A 25,005-nucleotide genomic window follows, 5' to 3' on the forward strand; every position below is an offset into this window, starting at 1 on the left:
GATGATTATAAACCCTATCTCTTATAAACTTTTCCAACATTTCACCCACAACCGAAGTAAGGCTCACAGGTCTATAATTACCAGGGTTGTCTCTACTCCCCTTCTTGAACAAGGGGACAACATTTGCTATCCTCCAGTCTTCCGGCACTATTCCTGTCGACAAAGACGACATAAAGATCAAGGACAAAGGCTCTGCAATCTCCTCCCTGGCTTCCCAGAGAATCCTAGGATAAATCCCATCTGGCCCAGGGGACTTATCTATTTTGACATTTTCCAAAATTGATAACACCTCCTCCTTTTGAACCTCAATTCCATCTAGCCTGGTCGACTGAACCTGAGTATTCTCCTCGACAACATTGTCTTTCTCCAGTGTAAACACTGATGAAAAATATCCATTTAACGCTTCCCCTATCTCCTCTGATTCCACACACAACTTTCCACTACTATCCTTGATTGGCCCTAATCTTACTCTAGTCATTCTTTTGTTCCTGATATACCGAAAGAAAGCCTTAGGGTTTTCCTTGATCCTATCCATCAACGACTTTTCGTGTCCTCTCCTCGCTCTTCTTAACTCTCCCTTTAGGTCCTTCCTGGCTAACTTGTAACTCTCAAGTGCCCTAACTGAGCCTTCATGTCTCATCCTAACATAAGCCTTCTTCTTCCTCTTGACAAGTGCTTCCACTTCCTTAGTAAACCACGGTTCCCTTGCTCGACAACTTCCTCCCTGCCTGACAGGTACATACTTATCAAGGACACGCAGTAGCTGTTTCTTGAAAAAGCTCCACATTTCGATTGTACCCATCCCCTGCAGTTTCCTTCCCCATCCTATACATCCTAAATCTTGCCGAATAGCATCATAATTGCCTTTCCCCCAGCTATAATTCTTGCCTTGCGGTATATACCTATCCCTGCCCATTGCTAAAGTAAACATAACCGAGTTGTGATCACTATCACCAAAGTGCTCACCTACATCTAAATCTAACACCTGGCCGGGTTCATTACCCAGTACCAAATCCAATGTGGCCTCGCCCCTTGTTGGCCTGTCTACATACTGTGTCAGAAAACCCTCCTGCACACACTGCACAAAAACTGACCCATCTATTGTACTCAAACTATAGTATTTCCAGTCAATATTCGGAAAGTCAAAGTCCCGCATAACAACTACCCTGTTACTCTCGCTCCTGTCGAGAATCATCTTTGCAATCCTTTCCTCTACATCTCTGGAACTATTCGGAGGTCTATAGTGTTGCACGTTTTACTATGGGTGTAATACGCGTTTATTGGAGTGTATTAACACGCCTCCGTTTAAAGGCCGTGTGCTTAACACTACTAGGCTCTATGTATGTATTTTCATCTCAGGAGTCGCCAGATGCCGTATAGACACCTCACAAATATTCCAAGGTCAGGTTCAAAGTAATAAAACGATACACCGATTAGTAAGTTCCAAACGATCAATATTTATTATACAATTATAATAAATACGCATGCACACGCTAAGGGACTAAGCTATGACTAAACTAAGCGATCAGAATACTTAACTAAACAGGAACAGGCAAGGTCAGGGAGCGAGGCCTTCGTTCCGATCTTGGTCTGCAACCTTCAGAGAGCGTGCTGGTCACTGGGGGTCTAGAGGGCCTGGTTCGCGTAGCGAGCGTCGTATTGGCACTTACGGTTCGGCGGCTGGTGCTCAACGGCTGGAGTCAGGATACATGTTGGAGTTCTTGGTCAAAGCCGGAGCACGAAACAACAGACAGGACCATGGGTGGGGGTCTATCTTTTATAGGGGTCCCCAATGTCCGTGCCTTCTCGGGGCGGGCTTTACCTTCAGGTATCGATTGGATCACTCCCAACCGATATCTTTTGAATTCCTCCAATGTGAGGGTCTTTCTTGATGGCGGGGGCGGTTTCTAGTGGATACTTCTGGTGCCACTCTGTCTGGACATCCACTTAAAGTATCTTATTCACCCAAATGTTGCCATTGTGTGTGCCTAGATCTGGACTGCCTCATTAGTATGCAAAGTGTTTTGCTATTATCACCTTTGGTTTGAGATCTTCCACCTGGCCAGAAACTAGTTTTGCTGCTTGCAAAATGCTAATGAGTCTTTGCAGACTGCTGCCTTGGATAAACTGCTTTTTCCCTGCAGTCTTAGCGATTCTCCATCTTGTTTAGTCCAGTGTCCATTTTAGGTGGCTACAGTGGCTACAATAGACAACTCCCAACAGGGTGACCTCTCCTCTCCTGTTCCTAACCTCGGCCCATACTACCTCAGTAGACGAGTCCTCAAACGCCCTTTCTACCGCCGTAATACTTTCCTTGATTAACAATGCCACCCCCCCCCCCCTCTTTTACCATCTTCTCTGTTCTGACAGAAACATCTAAATCCTGGAACCTGCAACAACCATTCCTGTCCCTGCTCTACCCATGTCTCCAAAATCGCCACAACATCGAGATTCCAGGTACCAACCCATGCTGCAAGCTCATCCACCTTCTTCCGGATGCTCCTGGCGTTGAAGTAGACACACTTCAAACCAGCGTCTTGCTTGCCGGTGCCCTATTTCAAACTTTTAACCCTATCCCTGACCTCACTACTCTCAACATCCTGTACACTGGGACTACAATTTAGGTTCCCATCCCCCTGCTGAATTAGTTTAAACCCCCCAGAAGAGCACTAGCAAATCTCCCCCCCAGGATATTGGTACCCCTCTGGTTCAGGTGAAGACCATCCTGTTTGTAGAGGTCCCACCTACCCCAGAATGAGCCCCAATTATCCAGGAAACCAAAACCCTCCCTCCTGCACCATCCCTGCAGCCACGTGTTCAACTCCTCTCTCTCCTTATTTCTCACTTCGCTAGCACGTGGCACGGGTAACAACCCAGAGATAACAACTCTGTTTGTTCTAGCTCTCAGCTTCCACCCTAGCTCCCTAAATTTCTGTCTCAAATCCCCATCTCTCTTCCTACCTATGTCGTTGGTACACAGTACATTATATTCTGTAGTCTAGAGTAGCGAAGAATGAGAAATTACCTCATTGAAACAGGCATTATTCTCTCTGGACTCCACAGTCTAGATGCAGAATGTAAGTTTTCCTTAGATGGGTGGTTTACAGCCTGGGGATATAGTCTGTAAATTACAGTGTGACGATTTTAGTCATAGATGAGGAGAAATAATTTAACTCAAGATATTGTGAATCTTTTAAAACTCAGGAGGATGCAATGATTCTCTCTGGGCTCAGGATGCGCACTGATGAGTGGCCATCAAGATACACGAACCCAATTTGCTTTGAACAAAGTTTGGGTGTCTTTCATTAAGTAATCCATATTTCTCCAAGTCACGTGAAGTTTGTCCCAGATTATTGTTTATAAACGTTTGTGCACTGTTGAGAGTAAACTGACTAGCCTGTAGTTGTTGAGTTTTCATCCTTTATTTGATAAGGATGTAATGTTTGGAATTCTCCAGACTTCTGACACCATTCCCATATCTAAGGAAGAATGGAAGAATATGGCCAGTACCATTGCAATTTCCACCATTACTTCCCTCAACATCCTTTACAGTGGCCGGGATTTTCCGTTTGTGAGACTATGGGCTGGATACTCTGCTATCGGGATTCTCCGTTGCACCTGCAGCGCACCCACGCCCAAGGATTTCATGACGGTGTGGGGCTGCCCACAATGGGAAATACCATTGACCAAATAACTGGTGTGGTAGCACGGAGAAACCAGCACCATGTTCTCTCACCGGAGGTGAATTGGAACTGTTTTATGCTCCAAAATCAGGAAGCATTTTGGTATCCCTCACCATGCAAATTTATGGATACCGAGGAATACGAGGCATTCCTCAGGGAATTCCACTGTCGGGCCACCTACTCAAAATATCGGCTCAAAATGGGTCAATAGGACTCATTTGCATCCAATAGTGGGCGTGAAATCTGCCACCAGCAGGGGCCAGAGCATAGCAGTCAGTTCACCACTCAGCTCGAACCTCGATTTTGGCCAGACACCCAATTCTCCGCCTGAGTTTCATTCGCGGTTGAATTTAATGGAAATAAGCAGGATCTCACCAATTGGTTGGAGAACCAATGGAGTCTCACATTGCCATTTTTAGGGCAGATCCGTCACTTTAAGTGGCTCTTCGGCATTTATAGTTTTGGTCTCCTTACCTATAGGAGGACATACTTGCCACAAAACAAGTGCAGTGGAGATTCTCTGGAATGAGTTCTGGATTAATGGGATTGCCCAATGAAGGGAGATTGAGGAGGCTGTATTCTCCAGGGCTCAGAAGAATGAGAGGCGATTTCATTGAAACTTACAAATTTCTTTGGGGATTGACAAGGTAGATGAAGGAAGGATGTTTCCCTTGGTTGGGGTGGGGAGAGAATGAGGTGGAGTATCAATAACCAGGGAAGATAGATGCAGAATAAATGGTAGGCAATTTAGAATTGATATTGAGATGATTCTTTTCACTCTTTGGAATTTACTACTTCCGAGGGCTGTGAAGTCTCAGTCATTGAATATGTTCAAGACAGTGATTGATAATATCTAGGTATTAAAGATATCAGAGATATGGGGAAAATGCAGGAAAATAGCATTGAGATAGAAGATCAGCCATGGACTGGATGAATGGCGGTGCATGCTTGAGGGGTTAAATGGCCAACTTCTGCTCTGATTTCCTTTCTAACCTCCTGTTAGGTCAAGGATCACATTGCCTGTGGTTGTCAAGATGGCTGGAGTTATAGGTTCATTTAATGGAGCTCCTGGATATGCAAGCAACATCTCAGAGTTTACATGATGAGGCTCTCTATACAAATTCATCTCCTTCTGACATAGCAAAGATAAGCATGTGGAGTGAGAACGAGGTTTTTTCAGGATTCTGAACTTTCCATGATGCAGGATGCCATTGAGTGTCAGTACATATCTTTGTGTACATCTGACCTCAACTCTCTTATGTACTGGGGTCGGTTTAGTTCAGTTGGCTGGACGGCTGGATTGTGATGCAGAGTGAGGCCAACAGCACGGGTTCAATTCCTGGCTGAGGTTATCCATGAAGGCCCCGCCTTCTCTGCCTTGCCCCTTGTCTAAGGTGTGGTGATTCTCAGCTTAAATCACCACCAGTCTGCTCTCCCCCTCAAAGGGGAAAGTGGCCTATGGTCACCTGGGACTCTGATGAGTTTACCTACTTGATCCAAAACGCTTAAACTCCCTCAGAGGCAGAGGGAGTGATCCATGCAGGATTAAGCTCAATATCCTGGCTGTAATCCCAATGTTGTTATTCTGCTGAAGTCCTGAGTGCCAGCCATCTCAATGCCAGCCATGTAATAAGGAATAGGGGTTGTCTATTTGGCCCACTCAGCCTGTGCCACTATTCAATAATCTCATGGCAAAACAATAATATGTATCAGAGTGATAACATGCTTCACTGTGCTGTACTGTGTTCACGGACTCAGCTTTTGTCCAGGCGCACCTGCAGTGTTAAACTCAAGGGCAGTTGAGCCATTCTCTATGCATTTATCTGTGAGAACAGGGAAATAGTTTTTAAGTGAGAGAATTGCAAGGTGAATTAGAACAGCTGCAAACAGCAAATACCAATCTCATGAAATAGTTTCTAACACTTTCTTGATTCTCCTTCAGTACCTCCACCTGCACTCAGAGGGCATGAAATTTGGCACAAATTAAGAGGCCAAAGAAAAGCTGGTTGAAAATGCGACAAGTGTATCAGAGGAAGTGAGCTTCATTCTCTATCTAAACTGTGCTGTAGTTAATCTATAAATGCTGAGGTAATGCAGTTAAGTAAGAAGATTGTCCAATCACATCTCACCTGAATGAGAATAAATTCTTCCTTCCATAACTATCACTGATCATTGTGGAGAATATTAGTTGGATCTTTTGTTATCAGCAAGACTAAAAGTAATAAACCGTGGTATAATAATTCATATCAATCAAATGTTTTTTTAAATTATCAGACGGCTGTTGACAAGGCAGCAGTTTTGCAGTGCCATTGCTTAAATGCTTACAAGAGGGGCAGCACGGTGGCACAGTGGTTAGCACAGCTGCCTCACGGTGCTGAGGACCCGGGTTCGAATCCCGGCCCTGGGTCACTGTCTGTGTGGAATTTGCACATTCTCCCCGTGTCTGCGTGGGTTTCACCCCCACAACCCAAAGATGTGCAGGATAGGTAGATTGGCCACTCTAAAATTGCCCCTTAATTGGAAAAAATAATTGGGTACACTAAATTTAAAAAAATAAAAAATAAAATGCTTACTAGCCTGTCAGTTTCACTGAACAATGATTCCCCGCTACACTCTTGCCTTGTTGACTCTGGTGAGTTCTGCACAGCTCGGAAAATATGTGTACTGCATGTTGAACACAGAATCCTGGGTCAAAGACGAAATTTGATACAGAAGTCACTCTCTTGGCATCCTGTTTGAATTTACAACATATTTCGGAAGTGAACAGACCACGTTGGGATTATGAAACACCAGCATGTTGCTGTCCACATTCTGAACCAATTCAGTCTTGGCAGATAACATTATGTAACAACCACAATGCAATTGTTGAAAAAGTAATTCCGAGAGATATAAAATATAAATGTACATTGTTTGTATGTACCAGTGAAATGGACACTCTGCAACCTATCTCACAGACAGATGTAATAAAAGATTCAGCAAGTATTCCGGCAATGTTTTGTTTATGTTTAGGAAGCCAGGAAAATAAATATTTTGATGTAATGAGGATGGCTTACGACAGATGTGTAGAGGATTGGAAGAAATCACATGAATGCCATCATTTTAAAGACACTGACAGCCCATCACCTGGAGTGGAAGTTTTAAATCATTTACATCTTAGTCACTTCATTTTCACTTTTTGGGTTCCAATTGAGGTGGTAAGGTACCTTCATGCTTATTCCCTTTATTCCCTCTTTCTTTAATTTTGCCGTTCATATTTTGATCCACAGAAGATTAATGGACATGTATCTTTAAGGCAAGCAACATGTGTCTTTAGTTCAGTAGAAGAACCTAGAGGTTTAAGGAGAGATCATTTGCTGGTTTAAACTGGAGCTGCAGACATTTAGGCACCAGTGAGAGATGTGGGTTAGGATTCGGTTTGATTGCTTTGCCGGTGGCCAATGAATTGACCCAAAGGACTGTGCTCTGCATGATTACAGGTGGTGATTGGATATTATCCCACTGGTATGCAGTTCAGAGTCCCAGTCCCAAGATTTCAGTTTTGATTTTGGAAGCACAGAGAAAAGATCCAGCTATCTAACTCCAAAGCGCTTCTGTAGCATTATTTCTGTGTCCAGAAATCCTGTGGGGGAGGTGGGGGGGTGAATTGCTGAAACTACAGAGGCCTGTGTACAAACCACAATTTGAAAGCAATGTTTGAAGGGAAGTAAGGTGCCTCGCCAGGAAAGTTGTGAGTGCTGCGTTTCTAAAGCACAGAGAACCTGAATGAATGGATCTACTGAAATGACTATTACAGGCTGCAAACCAAAGGTGTTAATCTGCAAGATTACTGTGAAGAAACGTGAGCGTAACCCATCATCCTAAACAAAGACCATTTTCCATTCTCTTCTGATTTTCACCCCTTTCCACCCCTCTGTTTATGTCTGTCTTGTGTGTCAGTGTAGAGGGTGGGGGCAAGTTAAAATGGGAATTCAGGAACTAGCTAATGGTTAACCAGTTGTATTTTCGGCCTCAGCTCCTTGTCGATAACAAGGGGGAGCTGTTTTTAAGTGCTTCCTCACCACTCACTCCAGTCAACATACAAGCATGGCAGCACGCTGACTTGCTCCTGGCTTTGGTGATGTCGACCTGGCCAAGCTTCTCAACGCTGTGAATGAGAGGCTTGACACCCTGTTCTTCCGAGGAGGTTGGAGGACGAGCGGCAGGGTCACCAATGCTGCCTGGCAGGTAGTGGCAGCTGCTCTTAGTTCAGGCAGCAGGACATTCTCCTTCCAATGTCAGAAGAAAACCAACGGCCCCCACCGAGCTGCAAAGATCCGTTACCACCTCTCTCCTGGCATCAGGTCCACCTGCCTCCCATCAAGTTCTGAAACCCACTCCCCACCGCCCCATCCCCCCCAACAGAGCACTATGTCTCGCAAAAAAGTGCTTGAAATACCCAGAGAAATTAGATAATCTCCTGTTGACTGCACAAACTTTAGTAAGATGAGCAGAGGATTGGCACTGGCCCAGTTTTTCTGGAGGATCAGTCCACAGATTTGCTCTGCCCACCGGATACGTTGTACTACTTTGAACAGTTTCTGCCAAGAACTAAAAATAAGTGTTTTAAACAAGGTGACAGTGTAATGGAGAGTATTTATTATGTTGACAACTCATTCAATAAAGTTAAATCATACATTATAATGAAAAACTAGAAATCCCTCATGCGTCTGAAAGATCCGATAGTTGAGTTGTAGCCGCCCCAGTCACTGTATCTCTTGTATTCACCGGGTCTCATGAAGTACTGTCGGCCTCTGTAGTTGGGATGTTCATAGAAGTTCCAGTAACCGTCCATCACATGGCAGGAGTGGATGTCACGGTAACGGAAACGATCATAGACAGATGGACAGTCATCCATGAATTCCATCATCTGTCCTCCAAAGTCAGGCCTCTCGTAAATCCTCATCTTGTAGTTTCCACCTCGGTACTGTAATAAAAATAAGATTACATTAATGATTAAATAATAAATATACATTTGTTATACATAGGAAAAGAGAAACATTATGAAAGAAGGATTTAATGGAGCCCAGATGATGCATCAACAATGAGAGCAAAGCTGAGATAGTTTATTAACATTGATTCAATAGGTTGACTATCTTTGAAACTTGTTACAAAGAAGTAGCTCCTATCAAATGTTGAGCACACTGATCATTTTCTAAGGTTTAGAAATTGGACAGAAAATAAAAATCACCAAAAGCAACTTACATATGGGTAGGTGCGGCATGATCTGATGTTGTCATTGAATCCCATCCAGTGCTGGTAGTCAGGATATTCTCCCCTGCTCATAACATACTGGTATCCCATGTAATTGGGTTTCTCATACATCACCCACCAGTCACTCTCAACACGGACGGAGTTACAGCGGCTGAAGTAAGGGGACAGGTCAGCACAGTCACTGCTGCACTCATAGTGCCGACCCTGGAAGTTCCTGTCCTCGTAAAAGATGATCTGTGGAAAAAGTCACATGTTTCTAAATTAATAACTTGTCAAATTAGGCTATGAAGAATTCCAATTCAATATATAAACTCTGATTTATCCTTGCCTTCCCCATTTTGAGCTCAGAGTTTTAGCCGAGTAACTGACTATGCTTCACCACTTCACACAGTTTGGTATTTATATGTTGGACAGAATTGCCTCCCTGGACTGTACTTTTGTTATTTTAATGATTGCAATAGTTTCAACTCAGCACAAAAGCAGCAAAACACATGTCACATACACTAAATAGAACCATTTTAACGCACCTGTGTATCACTGAATGTGTTTTGCCTCTGTCGCATTTTAATTGTTGTATAAAGATGGCAACAATGCATTGGAATCCATTGTGTTTCCGATACTGTACAGTGCTTTCACTGACATTCCTGAAGAATTGGCATTACACATTCAACAGGTATGTTTCCAATAGTTCAGCCTCAGTGCTGAAGCTGACTGCAAAACCGATTACAATGCAGATGTACATTTTCAGAATAATGTGCTTTATTTACAGCACTCTACATAATGGCTGATGCATAATTATCTGTGTTTTTTGCTTCCAGATTGTATTCCAAAGGTGATAGAACCTTCAGCAATACATTTTAATTGTATGGGAATTAGATTTACATTAGATTTAGATTTATTGCCACGTGTATAGAGGTACAGTGAAAAGTATTGTTCTGAGTACAGTCCAGGCACATCGCTCCATACATGAAAACATAGAACAGGCAGCACGTTGGCACAGTGATCAGCACAGATGTCTCATGGTGCCGAGGTCGCAGATTCGATCCCGGTCCTGGGTCACTGTCTGTGTGGAGTTTGCACATTCTCCCCGTGATGGCGTGGTTTTAACCCCACAACCCAAAGATATGCCGGATAGGTGGTTTGACCATGTGAAATTGCCCCTTAATTGGAAAAAATTAATTGGGTACTCTAAATTTATTTTTAAAAATTAAAACATAAAACATACGATAAATGCATGATGTAAATACATAAACATAGACATCGGGTGATGCAATTTTAAAATTCATTGATAGGATGTGGGAGTCGCTGGTTAGGCCCGGATTTATTGCCCATCCTTAGTTGCTGGTGGGGAGTTGCCTTCTTGAACCGCTGCGGTACACCCATGTGTTGTTCGGGAGGGAGCTCCAGGATTTTGCCCCAGCGAAAGTGAAGGAATTCCAAGTCAGGTGGTGAGTTACTTGAAGGGGAACTTCCAGGTGGTGGGGTTCCCAGGTATCTGCTGCTCTTGTCCTTCTAGATAGTATTAGTCGTGGGTTTCGAAGTTGCTCTTTAAGGAACCCGGTGAGTTATTGCAGTGCATCTTGAAGATGGTTCACAGGGCTGCCACTGTTAGTCTGTGGTGGAGGGTTTGGCTGTGGTGGAAGGGGGAGCAATCAAGCGGGCTGCTTTGTCCTGGATGATGTTGATCTTCTTGCGTGTTGTTGGATCTTCACTCACCCAGGCAATTGGAGAGTATTCCATCACACTCCTGACTTGTGCCTTGTAGATGGTGGACAGGCTTTGGGGGGTTCAGTCGGCAAGTTGTCCGCCGGTGGCTTCCTAGCCTTTGATCTGCTCTGGTTGCCACAGTATTCATATGGCTAGTCCAGTTCAGTTTCTGATCAATGGTAACCCCCAGGATGTTGATTGAGGGGGATGCAGCGATGGTAATGGCATTGAATGTTGAGGAGTGATGGTTAAATCCTCTCTTGTAGTAGATGTTCATTGCCTGGCACTTGTGTGGCACGAATGTAACTTGCCACTTGACTTGTCAACCCAAACCTGCATATTGTCCAGGTCTTGCTGCACTTGAACATGGCCTGCTTCATTATCTGAGGAGTCTCGAATTGTGCTGAACATTGTGCAGTGATCTGCAAACATCCCCACTTCTCACCTTATAATGAAAGGGAGGTCATTGATGAAGCAGCTGAAGATGGTTGGGGCTAGAACACTACCCTGAGGAATTACTGCAGTGATACTCACTATACGGAGTATAGTGCTACAACTACAGCAAATACAGATTTAGAAAGATCAGTTCAGTACATTAGAGGGCCATTCATGTATTTGATAACAGCGATAAAGAAGCTGTTTCTGAATCTATTGGTGCATGATATTATGGCTGCAGTGTTGAGGGGTGTTGTTTGTTACAGTCCAGACTCATTTTCATATTTTAACAAGTTCAGTTTACCTGAAGCCACATTAGAACAATAAACAGAACAGTAGAAAGTCAGGTGACAGAGTGATCAAAGGTATTTTTTAGAATGTTTGTTCTAAAGTGGGAAGCGAGGAGCTGGATTCTTAACCAAACAAAAATCAGTGAAGGAGGAAAGAGGCTCTGGGTGACTGAAACAGAACATAATTTTGACATAATGACAGATTCCGTTACCAGAAGTGACATCCTCAAGCTCAGAAACAGCAATGCGACCGAGAGTTATTGAATCACAAAATGTGGATCATGGCTCATCCCACTCCACCTGCTGTGTTCTTTGAATGAGTTATCCAATTAGGGACAATCCTCCACAACTTTCCCATAGATTCCAACTTTTTCCTTTTCATCTATAAGTCAATAAAAGAAATCCAATGATAAATAAAAAGATAAGTGACAATATTAAAATTAAGAAATTACATACAAAACTAGAATCAAAGCAATGATACGGGTGACTGGGAAAGATACAAGGAAAAGCAAAGGTGACAAACAGATGAGTTCAAAAAAATAAGTGTGGGGCAGCAGAGTGGCACAGTGGTTAGCATTGCTGCCTACGCCGCTGAGGACCTGGTTTCGAATCCCGGCTCTGGGTCACTGTCCGTGAGGAGTTTGCACATTCTCCCCGTGTCTGCATGGGCTTCACTGCCATAACCCAAAAGATGTGCAGGATAGGTGGATCGGTGGTGATAAGGAGCAGCAGCCTTCATATTTCCGCCGGGAGCAGTGGCGAGGGGTCTGTTGGGAAGGTAAGTTTACCTCTTTAAAACTTTAGAAACTTACCTTGAAGAGTGTAGCAAAGCAGTGACCTGATTGGCTGGTAAGGAAAGTGCTCCAATTAGCAGCAGCTGGGAGAAATTTAACTCTTCCTGTGCTGGTGAGTATTGTGATTGGAAAGTAAAATCTTTATTCCTTTCACTTATTAATTATTTGATAGTATATTTTGTAGCCAGTTAAGGTAAAGGGTAAAAATGGCAGGAGATCCCAGACCCGTGTTATGCTCCTCGTGCTCAACGTGGGAGTTCAGGGACGCGGCCGATGCCCCTGACTCCTTCATTTCCGGAAAGTGTGTCCAGCTGCAACTCCTGTTAGACCGCATGACGGCTCTGGAGCTGCGGATGGACTCACTTTGGAGCATCCGCGATGCTGAGGTGGTCGTGGATAGCACGTTCAGTGAGTTGGTCACACCGCAGATTAGGATTGGTGAGGGAGACAGGGAATGGGTGACTAAAAGGCAGAGAAAGAGCCGGAAGGTAGTGCAGGTGTCCCCTGCGGTCATCTCCCTCCAAAACAGGTATACCGTTTTGGATATTGTTGGGGGAGATAACTCACCAGGAGAAGGCAGTAGTAGCCAGGCTCATGGCACCGTGGCTGGCTCTGCTGTACAGAAGGGCGTGAAAAAGACTGGCAGGGCTATAGTTATAGGGGATTCAATTGTAAGGGGAGTAGACAGGCGTTTCTGTGGTCGAAAACGAGACTCCCGAATGGTATGTTGTCTCCCGGTTGCACGAGTCAGGGATGTCGCCGATCGGCTGCAGGACATACTGAAGGGGGAGGATGAACAGCCAGTTGTCGTGGTGCATATAGGCACCAACGATATAGGTAAAAAACGGGTTGAGGTCTTACAATCAGAATTTAGGGAGTTAGGAGATAAGTTAAAAAGTAGGACCTCCAAGGTAGTAATCTCAGGATTCCTACCAGTGCCACGTGACAGTCAGATTAGAAATTCAAGAATAGTCAGAATGAATACGTGGCTTGAGAGATGGTGCAGGAGGGAGGGGTTCAGATATTTGGGACATTGGAACCGGTTCTGGGGGCGGTGGGAACATTACAAACCGGATGGTCTACACCTGGGCAGGACTAGAACCAATGTCCTAGGGGGTGCTTTTGCTAACACTGTTGGGGAGGTTTTAAACTAATGTGGCAGGGGGATGGGAACCAGAATAGGAAGTTAGAGGTCAGTAAAGAGGCAGCAACTAAAGCCAGTAAGGTACTAGATAATAAACTCAATGTGACTAAGGGGAAGAGTAGACAGGGAAGAGATGATGAACACAAAGGGTCAGGAGGTCTGAGGTGCATTTGTTTTAATGCGAGAAGTTTGATAAGGTTCCCCACGGTCGGCTATTGCAGAAAATATGGAGGCTGGGGATTGAGGGTGATTTAGAGATGTGGATCAGAAATTGGCTAGTTGAAAGAAGACAGAGAGTGGTAGTTGATGGGAAATGTTCAGAATGGAGTTCAGTTACAAGTGGCGTACCACAAGGATCTGTTCTGGGGCCGTTGCTGTTTGTCATTTTTATAAATGACCTAGAGGAGGGCGCAGAAGGATGGGTGAGTAAATTTGCAGACGACACTAAAGTTGGTGGAGTTGTAGACAGTGTGGAAGGATGTTGCAGGTTACAGAGGGACATAGATAAGCTGCAGAGCTGGGCTGAGAGGTGGCAAATGGAGTTTAATGTGGAGAAGTGTGAGGTGATTCACTTTGGAAAGAATAACAGAAATGCGGAATATTTGGCTAATGGTAAAATTCTTGGTAGTGTGGATGAGCAGAGGGATCTCGGTGTCCATGTACATAGATCCCTGAAAGTTGCCACCCAGGTTGATAGGGTTGTGAAGAAGGCCTATGGTGTGTTGGCCTTTATTGGTAGAGGGATTGAGTTCCGGAGCCATGAGGTCATGTTGCAGTTGTACAAAACTCTAGGATGGCCGCATTTGGAGTATTGCGTACAGTTCTGGTCGCCTCATTATAGGAAGGACGTGGAAGCTTTGGAACGGGTGCAGAGGAGATTTACCAGGATGTTGCCTGGTATGGAGGGAAAATCTTATGAGGAAAGGCTGATGGACTTGAGGTTGTTTTCGTTAGAGAGAAGAAGGTTAAGAGGTGACTTAATAGAGGTATACAAAATGATCAGAGGGTTAGATAGTGTGGACAGCGAGAGCCTTCTCCCGCGGATGGAGGTGGCTAGCACGAGGGGACATAGCCTTAAATTGAGGGGTAATAGATATAGGACAGAGGTCAGAGGTGGGTTTTTTACGCAAAGAGTGGTGAGGCCGTGGAATGCCCTACCTGCAACAGTAGTGAACACGCCAACATTGAGGGCATTTAAAAATTTATTGGATAAGCATATGGATAAGGGCATAGTGTAGGTTAGATGGCCTTTAGATTTTTTCCATGTCGGTGCAACATCGAGGGCCGAAGGGCCTGTACTGCGCTGTATCGTTCTATGTTCTATGTTCTAAGTGTAGCAGGTAAGGCAGATGAACTTAGGGCTTGGATTAGTACCTGGGAATATGATGTTATTGGTATTACTGAGACTTGGTTGAGGGAAGGGCAGGACTGGCAACTGAATATCCCAGGGTATAGATGCTTCAGGAGGGATAGAGAGGGAGGTAGAAGGGGTGGAGGAGTTGCATTACTAGTCAGAGATGATATCACCGCTGTGATTAAGGAGGACACTTTGGAGGATTCGAGCACTGAGGCAATATGAGTGGAGCTCAGAAATAGGAAGGGTGCAGTAACATTGTTAGGACTTTACTACAGGCCTCCCAAAAGCGAGCATGAAGTAGAGGTACAAATATGCAGACAGATTATAGAAAAATGTAAGAGCAATGGGGTGGTTGTGATGGGAGATTTTAACTTTCCCAACATTGAATGGGATTCGTGTAGTGTTGTAGGCGTAGATGGAGCAGAGTTTGTAAGGAGCATCCAGGAGAGTTTTTTAGAGCAGTATGTAAATAGTCCAACTTGGGAAGGGGCCATACTGGACCTGGTGTTGGGGAATGATCCCGGCCATAGAACATAGAACACTATAGCGCAGTACGGGCCCTTCGGCCCTCGATGTTGCGCCGACCTGTGAAACCATCTGAAGCCTATCTGACCTACACTATTCCATTTTCATCCATATGTCTATCCAGTGACCACTTAAATGCCCTTAAAGTTGGCGAGTCTACTACTATTGCAGGCAGGGCGTTCCACACCCCTACTACTCTGAGTAAAGAAACTGCCTCTGACATCTGTCCTATATCTATCACCCCTCAATTTAAAGCTATGTCCCCTCGTGTTGGTCATCACCATCCGAGGAAAAAGACTCTCACTGTCCACCCTATCTAACCCTCTGACTATCTTATATGTCTCTATTAAGTCACCTCTCAGCCTTCTCCTCTCTAACGAAAACAACCTCAATTCCCTGAGCCTTTCCTCGTAAGACCTTCCCTCTATACCAGGCAACATCCTAGTAAATCTCCTCTGAACCCTTTCCAAAGCTTCCACATCCTTCCTATAATGTGGTGACCAGAACTGCACGCAGTACTCCAGGTGCGGCCGCACCAGAGTTATGTTCAGCTGCAGCATGACCTTGTGGTTCCGAAACTCAATCCCCCTGCTTATAAAGGCTAGCACACCACCTGCCTTCTTAACAGCCCTATTAACCTGGGTTGCAACTTTCAGGGATTTATGTACCTGGATGCCGAGATCTCTCTGTTCATCTACACTACCAAGAATCTTGCCATTAGCCCAGTAATCTGCATTCCTGGTACTCCTTCCAAAGTGAACCACCTCACACTTTTCCGCATTAAACTCCATCTGCCACCTCTCAGCCCAGCTCTGCAGCTTATCTATGTCCCTCTGTATCCTATAACATCCTTCAGCACTATCTACAACTCCACCGACCTTCGTGTCATCTGCAAATTTACTAACCCATCCTTCTACACCCTCTTCCAGGTCATTTATAAAAATGACAAACAGCAGTGGCCCCAAAACAGATCCTTGCGGTACACCACTAGTAACTGAACTCCAGGATGAACATTTGCCATCAACCACCACCCTCTGTCTTCTTTCAGCTAGCCAATTACTGATCCAAACCGCTAAATCACCTTCAATTCCATACTTCCTTATTTTCTGCAATAGCCTACCGTGGGGAACCTTATCAAACGCCTTACTGAAGTCCATATACACCACATCAACAGCTTTACCCTGATCCACCTGTTTGGTCACCTTCTCAAAAAACTCAATAAGGTTTGTGAGACATGACCTACCCTTCACAAAACCGTGTTGAGTATCGCTGATCAACTTGTTCTTTTCAAGATGATTATAAACCCTATCTCTTATAACCTTTTCCAACATTTTACCCACAACCAAAGTAAGGCTCACAGGTCTATAATTACCAGGGTTGTCTCTACTCCCCTTCTTGAACAAGGGGACAACATTTGCTATCCTCCAGTCTTCCGGCACTATTCCTGTCGACAAAGACGACATAAAGATCAAGGACAAAGGCTCTGCAATCTCCTCCCTGGCTTCCCAGAGAATCCTAGGATAAATCCCATCTGGCCCAGGGGACTTATCTATTTTGACATTTTCTAAAATTGCTAACACCTCCTCCTTTTGAACCTCAATTCCATCTAGCCTGGTCGACTGAACCTGAGTGTTCTCCTCGACAACATTGTCTTTCTCCAGTGTAAACACGGACGAAAAATATCCATTTAATGCTTCCCCTATCTCCTCTGATTCCACACACAATTTTCCACTACTATCCTTGATTGGCCCTAATCTTACTCTAGTCATTCTTTTGTTCCTGATATACCTATAGAAAGCCTTAGGGTTTTCCTTGATCCTATCCGCCAACGACTTTTCGTGTCCTCTCCTCGCTCTTCTTAACTCTCCCTTTAGGTCCTTCCTGGCTAACTTGTAACTCTCAAGTGCCCTAACTGAGCCTTCATGTCTCATCCTAACATAAGCCTTCTTCTTCCTCTTGACAAGTGCTTCAACATCCTTAGTAAACCACGGTTCCCTTGCTCGACAACTTCCTCCCTGCCTGACAGGTACATACTTATCAAGGACACGCAGTAGTGCACACTTGAAATGTGGGAGTCTTGTAAGGAAAGATTGATTAGAGTGCAGGACAGACATGTCCCTGTGAAAATGAGGGATAAAAATGGCAAGATTAGGGAACCATGGATGACGGGTGAAATTGTGAGACTAGCTAAGATGAAAAGGGAAGCATACATAAGAACGAGGCAACTCAAAACTGATGAAGCTTTGGAGGAATATCGGGAAAGTAGGACGAATCTCAAACGCGCAATAAAGAGGGCTAAAAGGGGTCATGAAATTTCTTTGGCTAACAGGGTTAAGGAAAATCCCAAAGCCTTTTATTCGTATATAAGGAGAAAGAGGGTAACTAGAGAAAGGATTGCCCACTCAAAGACAAAAGAGGGAATTTATGCGTGGAGTCAGAGGAAATGGGTGAGATTCTTAATGAGTACTTTGCATTAGTATTCACAAAGGAGAGGGACAGGACGGATGTTGAGGCTAGGGATGGATGTTTAAAAACTCTAGGTCAAGATGTCATACAGAAGGGGGAAGTTTTGGGTATTCTAAAACACATTAAGGTGGACAAGTCCCCAGGACCGGATGGGATCTATCCCAAGTTACTGAGGGAAGCGAGGGTCGAAATAGCTGAGGACTTAACAGATATCTTTGCAGCATCCTTGAGCACGGGTGAGGTCCTGGAGGACTGGAGAATTGCTAATGTTGTCCCTTTGTTTAAGAAGGGTAGCAGGGATAATCCAGGGAATTATAGACCTGTGAGCTTGACGTCAGTGGTAGGCAAACTGTTGAAGAAGATACTGAGGGATAGGATCTATTCACACCTGGAAGAAAATAGACTTATCAGTGATAGGCAGCATGGTTTTGTGCAGGGAAGGTCATGTCTTACAAACCTAATAGAATTCTTTGAGGAAATGACAAAGTTAATTGATGAGAGATGGGCTGTAGATGTTATATACATGGACTTTAGTAAGGCATTTGATAAAGTTTCCCATGGCAGGTTGATGGAAAAAGTGAAGTCATATGGGGTTCAGGGTGTACTAGCTAGATGGATAAAGAACTGGCTGGCAACAGGAGACAGAGTAGTGGTGGAAGGGAGTGTCTCAAAATGGAGAAGGGTGACTAGTGGTGTTCCACAGGGATCCGCGTTCGGACCACTGTTGTTTGTGATATACATAAATGACCTTGAGGAAGGTATAGGTGGTCTGGTTAGCAAGTTTGCAGATGATACTAAGATTGGTGGAGTTGCAGATAGCGAGGAGGACTGTCAGAGAATACAGCAAAATATAGATAGATTGGAGAGTTGGGCAGAGAAATGGCAGATGGAGTTCAATCCAGGCAAATGCGAGGTGATGCATTTTGGAAGATCTAACTCAAGAGCAGACTATATGGTCAATGGAAGAGTCCTGGGGAAAATTGATGTACAGAGAGATCTGGGAGTTCAGGTCCATTGTACCCTGAAGGTGGCTGTGCAGGTCGATAGAGTGGTCAAGAAGGCATACAGCATGCTTGCCTTCATCGGACGGGGTATTGAGTACAAGAGTCGGCAGGTCATGTTACAGTTGTATAGGACTTTGCTTAGGCCACATTTGGAATACTGCGTGCAGTTCTGGTCGCCACATTACCAGAAGGATGTGGATGCTTTGGAGAGAACATAAGAACATAAGAACATAAGAACTAGGAGCAGGAGTAGGCCATCTGGCCCCTCGAGCCTGCTCCGCCATTCAATTAGATCATGGCTGATCTTTTGTGGACTCAGCTCCACTTTCCGGCCCGAACACCATAACCCTTAATCCCTTTATTCTTCAAAAAACTATCTATCTTTACCTTAAAAACATGTAATGAAGGAACCTCAACTGCTTCACTGGGCAAGGAATTCCATAGATTCACAACCCTTTGGGTGAAGAAGTTCCTCCTAAACTCAGTTCTAAATCTACTTCCCCTTATTTTGAGGCTATGCCCCCTAGTTCTGCTGTCACCCGCCAGTGGAAACAACCTGCCCGCATCTATCCTATCTATTCCCTTCATAATTTTAAATGTTTCCACAAGATCCCCCCTCATCCTTCTAAATTCCAACGAGTACAGTCCCAGTCTACTCAACCTATCCTCATAATCCAACCCCTTCAGCTCTGGGATTAACCTAGTGAATCTCCTCTGCACACCCTCCAGTGCCAGTACGTCCTTTCTCAAGTAAGGAGACCAAAACTGAACACAATACTCCAGGTGTGGCCGCACTAACACCTTATACAGTTGCAACATAACCTCCCTAGTCTTAAACTCCATCCCCCTAGCAATGAAGGACAAAATTCCATTTGCCTTCTTAATCACCTGTTGCACTTGTAAACCAACCTTCTGTGACTCAAGCACACCCAAGTCTCTCTGAACAGTGGCATGCTTTAATATTTTATCGTTTAAATAATAATCCCGTTTGCTGTTATTCCTACCAAAATGGATAACCTCACATTTGTCAACATTGTATTCCATCTGCCAGACCCGAGCCCATTCACTTAACCTATCCAAATCCCTCCGCAGACTTCCAGTATCCTCTGCACTTTTCGCTTTACCACTCATCTTAGTGTCATCTGCAAACTTGGACACATTGCCCTTGGTCCCAAACTCCAAATCATCAATGTAAATTGTGAACAATTGTGGGCCCAACACGGATCCCTGAGGGACACCACTAGCTACTGATTGCCAACCAGAGAAACACCCATTTATCCCAACTCTTTGCTTTCTATTAATTAACCAATCCTCTATCCATGCTACTACTTTACCCTTAATGCCATGCATCTTTATCTTATGCAGCAACCTTTTGTGTGGCACCTTGTCAAAGGCTTTCTGGAAATCCAGATATACCACATCCATCGGCTCCCCGTTATCTACTGCACTGGTAATATCCTCAAAAAATTCCACTAAATTAGTTAGGCATGACCTGCCTTTAACGAACCCATGCTGCGTCTGCCCAATGGGACAATTTCTATCCAGATGCCTCGCAATTTCTTCCTTGATGATAGATTCCAGCATCTTCCCTATTACCGAAGTTAAGCTCACTGGCCTATAATTTCCTGCTTTCTGCCTACCTCCTTTTTTAAACAGTGGCGTCACGTTTGCTAATTTCCAATCCACCGGGACCACCCCAGAGTCTAGTGAATTTCGGTAAATTATCACTAGTGCATCTGCAATTTCCCTAGCCATCTCTTTTAGCACTCTGGGATGCATTCCATCAGGGCCAGGAGACTTGTCTACCTTTAGCCCCATTAGCTTGCCCATCACTCCCTTCTTAGTGATAACAATCCTCTCAAGGTCCTCACCTGTCATAGCCTCATTTCTATCAGTCGCTGGCATGTTATTTGTGTCTTCCACTGTGAAGACCGACCCAAAAAACCTGTTCAGTTCCTCAGCCATTTCCTCATTTCCCATTATTAAAACTCCCTTCTCATCCTCTAAAGGACCAATATTTACCTTAGCCACTCTTTTTTGTCTTATATATTTGTAAAAACTTTTACTGTCTGTTTTTATATTCTGAGCAAGTTTACTCTCATACTCTATCTTACTCTTCTTTATAGCTTTTTTAGTAGCTTTCTGTTGCCCCCTAAAGATTTCCCAGTCCTCTAATCTCCCAGCAATCTTTGCCACTTTATATGCTTTTTCCTTCAACTTGATACTCTCCCTTATTTCCTTAGATATCCACGGTCGATTTTCCCTCTTTCTTCCGTCCTTTCTTTTTGTTGGTATAAACCTTTGCTGAGCACTGTGAAAAATCGCTTGGAAGGTTCTCCACTGTTCCTCAACTGTTTCACCATAAAGTCTTAGCTCCCAGTCTACCTTAGCTAGTTCTTCTCTCATCCCCTTGTAATCTCCTTTGTTTAAACACAAAACACTAGTATTTGATTTTACTTTCTCACCCTCCATCTGTATTTTAAATTCCACCATATTGTGATCGCTCCTTCCGAGAGGATCCCTAACTATGAGATCATGAATCAATCCTGTCTCATTACACAGGACAAGATCTAGGACCGCTTGTTCCCTCGTAGGTTCCATTACATACTGTTCTAGGAAACTATCGCGGATAGATTCTATAAACTCCTCCTCACGGTTGCCTTGACCGACCTGGTTAAACCAATCGACATGTAGATTAAAATCCCCCATGATAACTGCTGTACCATTTCTACATGCATCAGTTATTTCTTTGTTTATTGCCTGCCCCACCATATCGTTACTATTTGGTGGCCGATAGACTACTCCTATCAGTGACTTTTTCGCCTTACTATTCCTGATTTCCACCCAAATGGATTCAACCTTATCCTCCATAGCACCGATGTCATCCCTTACTATTGCCCGGATGTCATCCTTAAATAACAGAGCAACACCACCTCCCTTACCATCCACTCTGTCCTTCCGAATAGTTTGATACCCTCGGATATTTAACTCCCAGTCGTGACCATCCTTTAACCATGTTTCAGTAATGGCCACTAAATCATAGTCATTTACGATGATTTGTGCCACCAACTCATTTACTTTATTCCGAATACTACGAGCATTCAGGTAAAGTACACTTATGTTGGTTTTTTTACCTCTGTTTTGAATCTTAACATCTCCAGTTTTATTCCTTTTGTTATTACTGGGCCTATTCACTGTGCTCCCCTCAGTCACTGTACCTTGTACTGTCGCCCTTATGGATTTCTGACTATGTCTTCTCTGCCTTGCACTTTTCCCCTTACTTCCTTTTGTTTCTGTCCCTGTTTTACTACCTTCCAACTTCCAGCATTGGTTCCCATCCCCCTGCCACATTAGTTTAAACCCTCCCCAACAGCTCTAGAAAACAGAAAGTAGAAGAGTTTCACCAGGATGTTGCCTGGTATGGAGGGTGCTAGCTATGAAGAAAGGTTGCGTAGATTAGGATTGTTTTCATTGGAAAGACGGAGGTTGAGGGGAGACCTGATTGAGGTCTACAAAATTATGAGAGGTATGGACAGGGTGGATAGCAACAAACGTTTTCCAAGAGTGGAGGTGTCAATTACAAGGGGTCACGATTTCAAGGTGAGAGGGGAAAAGTTTAAGGGAGATGTGCGTGGAAAGTTTTTTACGCAGAGGGTGGTGGGTGCCTGGAATGCTTTGCCAGCGGAGGTGGTAGCGGCGGGTGCGATAGCATCATTTAAGACGCATCTGGACAGATATATGAACGGGTGGGGAACAGAGAGAAGTAGAACTTGGAAAATAGGCGCCAGGTTTAGATAAAGGATCTGGATCGGCGCAGGCTGGGAGGGCCGAAGGGCCTGTTCCTGTGCTGTAATTTTCTTTGTTCTTTGTTTCTTTGTTCTTTGTTCTTGATTTCTATGCCTACATCATCCTTCTCCATCATAAACAAAAATGCAAAGTACTAATTTAAAACCTCACCTATGTCTTCCAGTTAAATACACAAATTGCCACATTGGTCCTGAATGGGCCCTACGTTTACCCCGGTCAACCTCCTGCCCTCAATATACATATAAAACATCTTTGGATTTTCCTTTATTTACCTGTCAATGCTTTATCATGCCCCCTCTCCGCTCTCCTAATTTATTTTTGAAGTAACCCTCTTCATATCCTACATAACGCCAGATCTTCTGCACTGTAGCACAAGTGGTTAGCACTGTGGCTTCACAGCGCCAGGGGTCCAGGTTTGATTTCCTGCTGGGTCACTGTCTGTGTGAAGTCTGCACGTTCTCCCCCTGTCTGCGTGGGTTTCCTCCGGGTGCTCCGGTTTCCTCCCACAGTCCAAAGACGTGCAGGTTAGGTGGATTGGCCTTGATAAATTGCCCTTAGTGTCCAAAAGGTTCGGAGGGGTTATTGGGTTACGGGGATTGGGTGGAAATGGGGGCTTGGGTGGGTTTGTGCAGACTCGATGGGCCGAGTGGTCTCCTTCTGCACTGTATGTTCTATGTTCTGCTGTTTTGAGCCCTTGGTATCTGTCATAACCCTCCTTTTTTTCCCATATCCAACCTTAGATATCCCTTGACATCCAGGGTTCTCTGGATTATTGCTCCCACCCTTCACTATCATGGGAACATGTTGGCCCTGCATGCTCTCTATTTCTTTTTGAATGAATCTCACACTTCTGGCAATGATTTTCTTACAAGTAGTTGCTCCCAGTTAACTTTGGACAGATTGTCTTACTTCATTAAAATTAGTCCTCTCCAATTAAGAACCTCAATTTCCAGTCTATTTTTGTCCCTTTCCATAACTACCTTAAATTCTACTAAGTTATGGTCACTGTACCCAAAATGCTCTCCAACTGAAACTTTGCTGGCTTCATTCTCTAAAACTAGATCCAACACCACCACTACCTTGTAGGACTTTCTTCACATTGGCAAAAAAATACTCTCTGCATTTAAAGAGTTCCATCCCCTTTAAGCCCTTCACACTTTGACTATCCCAGTTAATATTGGGGAAGTTGAAATCGCCCACTATTATGACCTGATTTCTCTTACAATTCTCAGAGTTTTGCCGACAGAGTTGCCCTTCTATCTCTCCCTGACTATTTTGGGCCTATAGTACACTCCCAGCAATGTGATTGTCCCCTTTTTATCACTAAGTTCGACCCATGTCACTTCATTTGAAGAACCAACCAAGATATTACCCTGAGTACTGCTGTGATGTTCACCCTAATCAATGATGCAATTCCTCCTCCTCTGTTACCTCCTCTGCTATCACACCTGCAACTTCCATACCCTGCGACGTTCAGCTGTCAGACCTGCCCTTCTTTCAACCAATAATGTCATAATTCCATTTGCTGATCAACACTTTGAGGTCATCAGTCTTACTGTCAGCCTGTCTGCTCAGTGCTCATTCACACCCATCGTTTGCGTGTGGTGTGCCTGTGGTGGTGGGGAGGGGGGAGGGGGAGTGGAAGAAGCATCCAGGACCTCCATGCACGGGGAGTAGGAGATTTGTGCTTGCCCTGCATTGCAGAAGAAATTGCCAGAGGCGTCATATTTCACGAGTCCAACTTTTTTTTAAAGACTAAACATGTGTGTCCCCAACTTCCCCAATTGTGCCATCTCACCTTCCACACCCCTCGCAAAACCTCACCCCCTCATTGCACCCTCCCCCCTCTCATTGCACCCTCCCCACCTTACCCTCAACCCCCATGCCCCCTCAGTGATCCTTGACCTGCTTCGCCTTTCATGCTCCACCATTGCGCCTAGGTGTGTCCCCAGGATGCACATCAGAGGTGGAGGCAGCCTACTATCTACCACATCCCACGGCCTTTGGTTCCCCTGGTGGGCAACTTCTGGAGGCCCTGTGGCCAGAGAGCCTCGGCCCACTTTCTGGTGACACTGCCCCGCCATGCCCCCGGTTCGAGATGCTGACTCCGAGATGTGCTGTTGTCAGGGGGGGTGGAATGGGAGAGCTGCCATCGCCACTCTGTAGGATGGTTCCGGTTTGGTACTCAGGGTCCTCTCTTCCTGGTCAGTGCCTATAGGGCCCTGGGGTTCACCTCGGGATGGAGGGGCAGCTGGATGGAGCATTGACTGCCCCTCCGTCACCAGGCTCTGCCAGCTCTGGTGGCTCCCCAGTGTCTGCAACATGGTGTCTGTAAGAGATCTACCATGCGGAATTAGTGAGAAACTTGCAAGACTAAAACTCAGTAGAAATTTGAATTAAAACTTCTCGGATGCAAATAAGAATTGTTTCTTTCCTGTATTAGATTACAATTGAGAGTCACTTAAATCCTATTCTCTAATAAGTCCGGCTAGCAAAAAGGACTGAAAGAGAAGCAACTTGTACACAATTTAACTTTTAAAATA

The 25,005-nt window shown here is 44.6% G+C and overlaps 2 protein-coding genes across 2 annotated transcripts in view; one reads left to right on the plus strand and one right to left on the minus strand.

The window, feature by feature from the left end:
- LOC119961377 (gamma-crystallin S-1-like) overlaps positions 1-25,005 on the plus strand; it is a 67,727-nt gene that overhangs the window by 38,999 nt on the left and 3,723 nt on the right. The gene's annotated exons all lie outside the window — the stretch shown is intronic.
- On the minus strand, positions 8,362-9,344 carry LOC119961551 (gamma-crystallin S-1-like). Its single transcript, XM_038788878.1, has 3 exons — positions 9,262-9,344; positions 8,925-9,167; positions 8,362-8,646 (listed from the first exon to the last, which is right to left on the minus strand). Exons 1-3 carry the CDS (start codon positions 9,268-9,270, stop codon positions 8,371-8,373), a joined length of 528 nt encoding a protein of 175 aa, XP_038644806.1. The 5' UTR covers positions 9,271-9,344; the 3' UTR covers positions 8,362-8,370.

The sequence above is a fragment of the Scyliorhinus canicula genome, chromosome 2 (assembly GCF_902713615.1).
Source record: "Scyliorhinus canicula chromosome 2, sScyCan1.1, whole genome shotgun sequence".
NCBI classification, from domain to species: Eukaryota; Metazoa; Chordata; class Chondrichthyes; order Carcharhiniformes; family Scyliorhinidae; genus Scyliorhinus; species Scyliorhinus canicula.